The sequence below is a fragment of the Corvus moneduloides genome, chromosome 2 (genome assembly GCF_009650955.1).
Source record: "Corvus moneduloides isolate bCorMon1 chromosome 2, bCorMon1.pri, whole genome shotgun sequence".
Lineage (NCBI taxonomy): Eukaryota > Metazoa > Chordata > Aves > Passeriformes > Corvidae > Corvus > Corvus moneduloides.
Genome location: NC_045477.1, coordinates 123,108,111 through 123,118,184, shown reverse-complemented (window position 1 = coordinate 123,118,184; position 10,074 = coordinate 123,108,111). Strand labels below are relative to the sequence as shown.

Sequence of the window (10,074 nt, the reverse complement as noted above, 5' to 3'; positions counted from 1 at the left end):
GGATCAGACACGGAGCGATGGATATTCTGGCACAACCTGCGAGAGAAGTGAGCCTTTGGTTCCTGAATGGGGCAGGGACGACCCTGGGACCCTCAGGGACAGGCAGGGGGACAGAAGAGGAGGAGGAGGAGGAGCAGGGGTCACACTGGGGACCGGAGGCATCCGATATAAACCCATGAAGAGGAGCTGCTGCCAAACATCCAGGCAAATGCTGCCTGTTGTGAAGAGATCCACAGCTTTGGAAGAGGCACACTACCGAAGGCAACAGCTCTGCTGTCACCAGCGTGGGTGCCGTGGCCACCACGGCTTGGAGGATGCTGCCAGGGTTACTGTGCCCCTCCAAGGAGCAGGGCAGGTAAGGACTTGCCCTCATCCAAAATGAGGATGTGCTTGGAAAATTCCCTCATCAGAGAGAGGCACAGGCAAAACCAGCGGGGGGACCTGTGGGTGCCATTGGGCTTCTTGGGATGTGCCAGCCCCTGCCCAGGAACCCGAGCACAGGTTTGTTGTCCCTCTCCCACCTGTCCCTCGGTCAGCTCCAGTGTCTGACCGTTCCCTGTCTGAGGGTCTCTGTCCCTGTCTGAGCTGCATTCCTGCGTCAGCCCCAGCCACCCAGGGGACTTCTTGTGATGGGGCAGAGCAGAGCTGACCCCATGTTCACCCCACTTCTCTGGTCCAATGCTCTGGTCCATCACTGGCAGCCTTATCCCACCTGCCCACCTGGAGAGTCCCTGTGCCAGGCAGGAGCTCCCACCTGCCCGCTGCGACAGCCCGGAGCCGGGGGGGTTTCCATGGTGGAATTGCTGTTTTTCTGAGCTCTGGGAAGCTGCTGCCCGTCCCTGTGCCAGGCAGACCAGGACAGCTGTCACTGCAGCACGAGTTGGGAGAGTAATTACATGTAATCGTGTGTAATTATGTGTAATTCTGTGGCATTCCATGTAATTCTCTGCCATTTTTGGTGACCATATTTGCTGGGGGGGGGGGGTCAGCCTGTGCTGAGTCGGCCTTTCCCCAGCCAGGGGCTTTCCCATGGCAATTCCTCACCTTGCTGTGGCTGGACCAGTAGACCTTCCCATCCCCCTCCCCGTGCTGTCACCACACGTACACACCTTTCTGTGTGTGACACCTGGGGACATGGTCCGTGGGGGCCCTGGCAGTGCTGGGGGAGCAACTGGACTCGATGGTCTCGGGGGGGGGCGACTGGCCAAAGGTTGGACTTGACCTTGAAGGTCTTTTCCACCCTCAGTGACCCTGGGATTCCGGGGAGGCTCAGGTGGTGGGGCAGCAGCTCCTGTGGCTGGTGCAGCCATTGCTCAGGTGAATCTCTGCCCACCCCCTGCATCCGTTTTGGGGGTCCTGTTGCCTGTGCTGTTCCCGTAGCCCTCACATTGCTGCCCTGAGGCTCAGGGCAGAGAGGGCAGTTAATTGAAATAATTAATTAGCTAGATAATTGATTGCCTGCTGCTTCTGCATAAGGCACTTGGTTATCTATCTATTTATTTATTTATTTAGCAATTTAGTTATTGACTTGTGTAGTCATTTAATTATTTAGTTACTGAGTAAATTCATTATTTAATTGCTCAGTGACTTATTTATTTATTTAGTTATTCTGCGAATTCATTATTTAATTACTTAGTTATGTGATTATTTAGTTACTCAGTAAATTCATTATTTTACCAGCAGCCACGGCCCATCTCTGTCACCCCCACCGATGCCACGTTCCTCTCCTGAAATGCTGTGAAGCGGGGGGATTTCAGGGGTGTTAAACTGGGAGCTGGGAGCATCCCATCTGTACCCCCAGGCTTTCCCAGGTGCTGCCTGCTCAGGTGGGAAGGAGAGTGGGGGAGCAGTGCAGGCCTTGGGCAGCCTGCACTGCTGGGGAAACTGAGGCAAGGCGTCCCAAGGGAGGTCTGGGCTGGATATTGGGAAAACTGATTGTCTCGGGGTGACTTCATGATAGTTTTTATCTCTTTCACTTTCCTTTGAGGAAAATTTCTTTTTCCCCGAACCTGGTGGGGGGAGGGTGGTGACCTGCCTTCTCTCAGAGGATATATTTCTAAATTTGTACAAACCGGCACACTGATGCATTCCCCATCCCTGGAAGGATTTAAAAGCTCTGTGGATGTGGCACTTGGGGACATGGGTTGGTGGTGCCCTTGGCGGTGCTGGGGGAATTGCGTGACTCGGTGGTCCCTGAGGGCTCTTCCAACCTCAACAATTCCATGATTCCATGATCTGCAGAGGTCCCCAGAGCACACCCAGCCTGGCCCTGATGCAAAAGAGGAGGATGACACCCCTTGGCTGTGCAGGTGACACTCCTCCCAGGGAAGACGCTGCAGGAGCAGAAACAGCAGCTCTTGAACATCCGTGGTGCCGCTTCCAGCATCCCTGCTCTCTGGACCTCGGGATGTGTGGTGTTCACCACAGAGCTATTATGGGCTGTGACATCCTGTTCTGCATCCCTGCGCTCCCCATGCTTTTCTTCCTGGGAGAAAACACTTCAAGGCTGAATCTGTCTCCAGGTTTTGCAGGTGAGGAGACAAACGCAAACCCATACTGTGTGTCTGGAGAAGACCTGAGGGGGGGACCCAGTTTTGCCCCCTGAGGTGGCAGAGCTGGCTGTGGCCCCGGTGCTGGAGGCAGGGCAGACCCTGAGCCCATGTCTGGTGTGAGGCACCCCTAAATCTCTGAGAGAAGCAGAAGGAAATCAAATAACCCAGCGAGGTTGGTGTGCAGTGGAGCCCTGCTGGTCTCTAAACTCTTGGGGAAGATTTAGTGTTCTGCTTTGAGGGTGAAGTGGAGAAGGACAAAATCTGGCACGGAGGCCATGGGCTGAGCCCCAAAGGAGGCTTTTGGGGGTGCTGTTGCTGCTCTTTCTTGCCGGAATCTGCTCTGACACCATTCCTGTGGGAACCCTCTTACTCTGGAGCTCTGCTCAGCCGGGTCCTCCTCTCTGTGGGGTCTCTGAGCTCCTCCCTGCAGCACTCACAGGGGCTGGAGATGGGTGCAGGAGGGGACTGTGAGACTGGGTGTGCAGTGGGGTCTGCTGGGGGTTCCCAAGCTCCCAGTGCCAGCAGGACCCCGGGGTTCCATCGCAGCTGATGTGAACCAGGCCCCAGCACGGGGGGATTTGATGGTGGAGGGCTCAGCTCTGTGGGCCCTGCCCAGAGCCCGGTGCGGCTCTGGGGGGAGCTGCTGGGGACCCCTCTGAAGCACCATCACCCCATCTCCCACCCTTGCCGTGCACCAGCACCTTCCCCAGGCCCCTCAGCCCCAGCCCTGCCACTCTGGGCATGCACTGGGATCCCTCTGGATCCCCTGTGGCCTGTGTGGACTCATTTTGGGGAGGTCTTCACTCACACCCCTCCTTGAAGAGCCACCAACACATCCACACCAAGAACCATCATCCCCAGTACTCCCAGTGCAGGAGAACCTTCTGCTTCCACTCAGAGCTGGTGTCACACTCCCTCACACACTGGGACACCCGCCCAGGGAAGCTGTGCCCACTCAGGGAAGCTGCGCGTCTCTAGGCAGGCGCTTGGCTCACCATGTGGGGGAAGAGAAACCCCAAAATGAGGGGTATCATCAGCACAGAGCATCAGCTCAGAGTCTGCCCGGCCTGGCTGAGCCCCTGCAGAGGGACACGTCCAGAGCAGAGCAGAGCAGAGCAGCTTTCTGTGCTCGGGCACACCGAGGAAGGAGCAGGGCAGTCCCTCTTTGCACGCTGCAGGCGCCGGGAGGAACAGGGTCTACGAGTAAATAGAAACGATGAAAATGTCCTTAGGAACAATAGTGGAGCAGCTGTGAGTGCCCAGGCTGTGGTGGGAGCTGTGGAGCGCAGCCTGGGAAAGCAGCAGGTGAGGAGCATGGGGCAGGGAGCGTGGCTGTGCCATCCTCGCTATCGCTCTGTCCGTGTCCCTCCTGTCACCCCGGCTCCGGGGCATGAGCAGCTCAGTGGCTCTTTGCACTGGCATGGGCAGAGTGAATCACAGAAGGGTTTGGGTCGGGAGGGGCATTACACTCATCTTGTTCCACCTTCCACTGGGACAGGCTGCGCCCAGCCCCGTCCAGCCTGGCCTTGGACACTCTGGGTCCTTGTCCTTGTAGCTTTTCTGAGGCCAGATCCCACTCCAGCCGTGATGCAAATGTCCCTTTCCCTGAGGGGACAGTGGGGGCTCAGTGAGGGGCTGCCTCAGGACACACCATGGACCCCCTTCAGGTCTTGGAGGACAGATGGGCTCTGTGTCCCACTGTGTCAGGCTGCAGGTTCCCCCCTCCTTGCTCCTCCTCCACAGCATCCAGCCGGCCCCTCCCAGCACCCCCAACACTGGCTGCCCAGTGCCTGCAGGGTCTGGCCCCTGGCTGAAGGCTGTCACCTGCCTCCCCCCACGCTGGTGATGCCACCATGAGCCCCGGGTGATGATACCACAATCCCTGGGTGATGCCACCATGAGCCCTGCAGAGCTGCCTGGCTGCAGGACCATTTCTTGCCTCACAAGGACCTCTAGAGTCACTCTCCTAAAGTCTCAGCACCTCTCCACTCATATACGAGTGGTGCTGTCCATGTCTCATCTCTCCTGCACAGGCAGGAGCTTCCCAATGGGCTCTCAGAGCTCCTCTTCCTCATGCCAACCCTAGAGAGTCCCCTGTGTGTGCTCCAGGGACAGCAGGGACATCCCCCACATCTCACTCCTCCCACTGACACCCTCTACTTCTGGGACTTCTGCCCATCCTTGCTCCCGGGCTCTGCCCGGCCCCTGGGATGTTGGATCCAGGTTCCTGCTGCACCCCTTGAAGGCTCTTGCCCCCTGAAGTGTCCCAGTACTGGTGCTGGTGTGGGCTGGGATGTGCAGGGAGTCTCTGGGGGCCCGCTCTGGGGTGTCCATGGCATGGGGTGCAGGGAGGCAGCTGGAAACCAGCCCGAGGTGGGAAGAGTCTGTGGCAGGAAGGAAACCTGGAGCTCCTCGTGCAAGCCCTGTGTTTGAGGCACAGCAGCAACACATCCTCTGTTCCACAGAATGACAGAATCACTAAGCTTGGGAAAAACCTGCGAAGTCATTGAGTCCAACCTTCAGCTGAAGCGTTTCCCGCGCAGCTCTTTCTCTGCCAGGACACGAAGGCTCAGTGCTGGCAGCGGGGATGGGCATCGGCTCTGCTGCAGAAGGAGCCACAGCCCACCCTGGAGGGAGCCCAGCTCCCGCCTCGGAGAGCTCAGAGCATCATTCAAATCCCTTCCCGGAGCCAAAGAAAGGGGAAGCCAATCCAAATGCTACGTTTTGAGATGCATGAGGCATCAGAGGAGAGACAACACCAATATTTCTAATTGCATGGCTCCTGTTGGACATTTCCACAGCTGCTGCAGGCGTGACAGTGCCTTGTCAGAGTTGGTGCCTTTCCTGGATCCAGGATCCTTCTGCAAGACCAGAACCTCCCACTCCTGCACCCCAGGAGCCATGTCTTTGGGGAGGAGGGAGATGTGTCCCAGGGTAAAGGAGGGATGGGAAAGGAGGGGTTGGGACCAGGTCGCTGGGTGGGGCAGGACATTGCTCAGTATTGACTTTTCTGACAATACTTTTTGGACTTGATGATCTTAGAGATCACAAAATCACAGAATCATGGAATCCCAGACTGGTTTGGGATGCAAGGGACCTCAAAGCCCATCCAGCGCCACCCCTGCCATGGCAGGGACACCTTCCACTGTCCCAAGCTGCTCCAAGCCCCAATGTCCAGCCTGGCCTTGGGCACTGCCAGGGATCCAGGGGCAGCCCCAGCTGCTCTGGGCACCCTGTGCCAGGGCCTGCCCACCCTCCCAGGGAAGGATTTCTTCCTAATCATGATTTTGTAGATCGTTGATTTGATCAATGATCTTCATGATAATTATAATCATGTTGGTAGATCACTGCCCATGGGCTGGGGTTGGGTGGCAGAGGGTCCCCTGGCAGCATGAGGGGACTGTCCAGGGAGGTTTCAGCAGTGGAATGAGACCATTTTCACCTGCTGCAGATAAAACACTCTCAGACATCCGCGATGCTCTGGATGCCGGGAGCGCTCAGGCTGTGCCCATCTCCTGCTCAGATCCTCACCAGCCCGGCCCAGTGTCCGGTGCCCGGCAAGCAGAGAGGAAAATCACTTGCAATGCAAATGCTGGAAAAGCAGGAAATGCCTCACCCGGGAGTGTTAACTGCTGTTAATGGTTAATGCACCGGCAGTTTAAACCTCCCCAGGACCAGGGGCTGATGCTTCCTCTGAGGTCCGGGAGAGGGAAGGATCGATATCCTCAGCCCTGGCAGCGCTTGGGGCTTTGGGCTCCCCCGAGCTCTGCATCGCTCGGGGCTGTGGTTCCTCTTCCCACTTCGGGGCTGGCCCTTGGTGAGTCATTTTACATCAAACGCTGGGGTTTGGGGCAGGGATTCTGTTTGAAAAGACTGAAGGGAAGGAAAGTGGCGTGTGAGAGGAATAGATTTCCATATTGCTGGGAAGCGGAGGAGGAAAGTCTTGCTGAACTGCTTTGTAGCCCCCACACAGTAACACCGGCTGCCGTTGGAGCCTGGGAACGCTCCCAGGCAGATTTAATCCCCTGCTCTAAACCCAGACTGCCTTGATTCACGTGGGTGACGTGGGTTTGCAAGTGGAAGAGGCGACTGGATAAATATTTGTGATGAGCTGAAGGTCTTTTCTGTACTGAGCCATGTTTTCAGTGGACTTTTGATTCAGGGATGCCGAGAATCCTTAATGGAAGCGCTTAGAAATGCAAACACCTCTGACTTGGGTACCTGCTGTTTGCAATGAAAGTAAATCGGGCTGAAAGGAGGGAAGGTTTATCTTTGGTCCAAATCCAACTGCTTTTCCTCTATCCCAACCCTGGCCTGGGGATTTTCTAATGTATGATGGAGTTTACACAGGGAATGGGGGCTGGGGGTAAGATGGGGGGAAGCACGTCAACCCAGCAGTCCTGTGGTCCTCCTTCTTCCCAAAGTCCTTCTCGTGGCAAAGCTTTCGTGGAGGACTTGCAGCTTTGCATTATTCAAATCTTCAAAAATACCCTCAGGCTGATCAGTCATGGGACGGTGCTCTTCCAGCTTGGGGATGGTGCTCCCAGCTCAGGCTGCACCAGCACTTCGGGGACTGGGAAAACTGAGCTCTGGAAACTGAGAGGCTGGAATGGTGCCAGGGGCTGAGCATCAGTGGAGAACTCTGCATTTGATCACATCCCAGACACTGCCCAACATTGATACTGGGCCAGGATTTATTCCTGTTTTGGGGGTTTTACAAGGAACTCTGTGTCCCTGGTCTGAGCAGGGTGAGAAATTCTGTCATTTCACTGCCCTGGAGGAACCTGGAGTCCCAGCACAGACACAGCTCTGTGTGTGCTCACAGATGGAGCCACTGACTGCGACAAGGCCGAGGGTGACTTTTACAAGGTTTCTGTGACAGTGAATAAAGCAGAGCTGGAAAAAGGCCTGACCTGTTTTGCAGTGGCAAGGGGGGGACAGAGATGTTTTCCTTGCAGACACTTTGTAGGACTGACAGAACAAACAGGGTCCTTTGTACAAAACACAGCGAGGGAACCCCTTAGGGTGGAAGGCAGGTGCCTTGTGACTTGTGTCCTGATTTGCAGCATCTGTCAGGGGTCATGGGCAAATCCAGGTTCACGGGTGTTGTTTATCCCTCCTCTTTCTTGCACAGAGCTGAGCCAGGCTGACCCTGAGCACGGAAACACCATGTACGAGCTCAACGAAAGCAGCTTCGACCCCATCACCTTTGTCCTGACAGGCATCCCAGGCATGGAGGAGTCCCACATCTGGATCTCCGTCCCCTTCTGCCTGATGTATCTCACCGCAGTGTTCAGCAACCTGGTCCTTCTCTTCATCATCACCACGGACCGGAGCCTGCACGAGCCCATGTACCTCTTTCTCGCCATGCTGGCTCTCTCTGACCTCCTGCTGTCCACCACGACGGTGCCCAAAATGCTGGCAATCTTCTGGTTCAGCGCCAGGGAGATTTCCTTCGATGCCTGCATCACACAGATGTTCTTCACCCATTTCAGCTTCATCGTGGAATCCTCTGTGCTGCTGGCCATGGCCTTCGACCGGTACGTGGCCGTGTGTGACCCGCTGCGCTACGCGTCCATCTTGACCCCCGCAGTGATCGGCAAAATCGCCGTCACCGCCGTCGCCCGCGGGTTCTGCATCATGTTCCCCCCCATCTTCCTCCTGAAGCGGCTGCCGTACTGCGGGCACAATGTGATGCCCCACACCTACTGCGAGCACATGGGCATCGCCCGCCTGGCCTGCGCCGACATCCGGGCCAACATCTGGTACGGGCTGACCACGGCGCTGCTCTCGTCGGGGCTGGACGTTGTTCTCATCGCCGTCTCTTACGTGCTCATCCTCAGGGCAGTGTTTCGGCTCCCATCCCCAGAGGCTCGTCTCAAAACCCTCAGCACCTGTGGCTCCCACCTCTGCGTGATCCTCATGTTCTACGTGCCTGCCTTCTTCTCCTTTCTCACACACCGCTTCGGCCACCAAATCCCGAGTCACGTCCATATCCTTCTGGCCAACCTCTATGTTGTGGTCCCACCCATGCTCAACCCTATTGTGTACGGGGTGAGGACCAGGCAGATCCGGGAGCGTGTCATCCGCCTCCTCTGCCCCACAGGGGAGTGTCCCTGCCCCGGCTGGGGCCGCAGGTGCTGAGCTGGGGAAGGGGGATGTGGGATGGGGTCTGGAAAGCAGCACCAAAGGCTGCAGCACTTTCTGGCCTGGAGGAACCGGTTTGCCCCAGGGGTTCAAGAGAAGCTGAAGGTGGTGTGATTTCTGGAAATGTGGGCTTGGGTCATCAGCATCTTCACTGTTGCTGGTTTCTCCTGGAGCTGCTTCCCCTGAATTTCCCTCATTGGCAGAGACTGGGCAGCTTCAGCTGAGAAGCATCAAGGCTCTGCTGACTCACTGCCACCTGCTACAGCTGGTTGTGTTTGCTGTCCTACAGCTTCGTTTCTGCCTGTTCCTTCAGCTTTCTAACAGTGTCCAGACCATGAACACCTTGTTGGCTGCCGGACTGGAGCATGGCACACCAACCACAGCTGGATGGGCAACGCACTGCTCACCATGGCACAGAGGGGGTATGTCCTCCTGTCCTCATTGATCAGGGACCCTGGCACCTCTTGCTGCTGAAGATGTGTCCCTGCTGAAGTATCCTGAGAGCTTGGGAAAGGCTTTATTGTCCTGTGCTTGAGGGAAACATTGCCCTTAAACCATGACTCCCAAATGCAATTCCAGCCTTTAGAGGGGTGTTTAAAGGGACAATGGTCTCCTACACCCACCACATCCCACTGGGATGCTTTCTGTCTGTGCAAGAGCACGGCACTGTGGAACAGCACTCAGCCTGAAGCACGTTGCACCTCAAGATCCTTCTCTGTCCATGTGCTGGCTGATAAACCACCAGTTGTGTCGCTGGATATTTGATTCATCCTTCAACACCCAAAGAGCTTTGCAGGATTTTCCTTGTTCCCCTCATGTGGATGTAGCAATTGAGTCAGTAACACCTTATTCTACCTGAGGTCAGTGGCACCCTGCCCAAGTGGCCCTGAGCAGCGGTGCAGGTGTGAAAGGTGAGCACTCAGCATCGCTGGAGGACCAGCGAGGACAACCCGTGTGTCTGGAACACAGGCTGAATCCCAGAATCACTGAGGTTGGAAAAGACCTCCCAGATCATCGAGTCCAGCCTGTGTCCAATCCCCACCTTGTCACCAGCCCAGAGCACTGAGAGCCATGTTGGGCTCTGCTGCCAGGGAACAGGGACAGGAGGAGAGGGAACGGCCTCAGGCTGGGCCAGGGGAAGCTCAGGGTGGACAGCAGCAGGAATTTCCCCATGGAAAGGGAGCTCAGGCCTTGGCAGGGGCTGCCCAGGGAGGTTTGGAGTGCCCATCCCTGGAGGTGTCCCAGGAAGGGCTGGAGGTGGCACTCAGTGCTCTGGGCTGGGGACAAGGTGGGCATGGGGCACAGCTGGGCCTGGCTGGGCTGGGAGGGCTTTTCCAGCCTCAGGGATTCTGGGATTCTGTGACAAATGCTTGAT

The 10,074-nt window shown here is 56.6% G+C and overlaps 1 protein-coding gene across 1 annotated transcript; it reads left to right on the top strand.

Moving 5' to 3' along the window:
- The first annotated feature begins 1,688 nt into the window (after positions 1–1,688).
- LOC116440459 (olfactory receptor 52B2-like) lies at positions 1,689–9,710 on the top strand. Its single transcript, XM_032101314.1, has 2 exons — positions 1,689–2,531; positions 7,687–9,710. The coding sequence occupies exons 1-2, from the start codon at positions 2,231–2,233 to the stop codon at positions 8,694–8,696; spliced, it is 1,311 nt and encodes a 436-aa protein (XP_031957205.1). The 5' UTR covers positions 1,689–2,230; the 3' UTR covers positions 8,697–9,710.
- Positions 9,711–10,074: the final 364 nt, after the last annotated feature.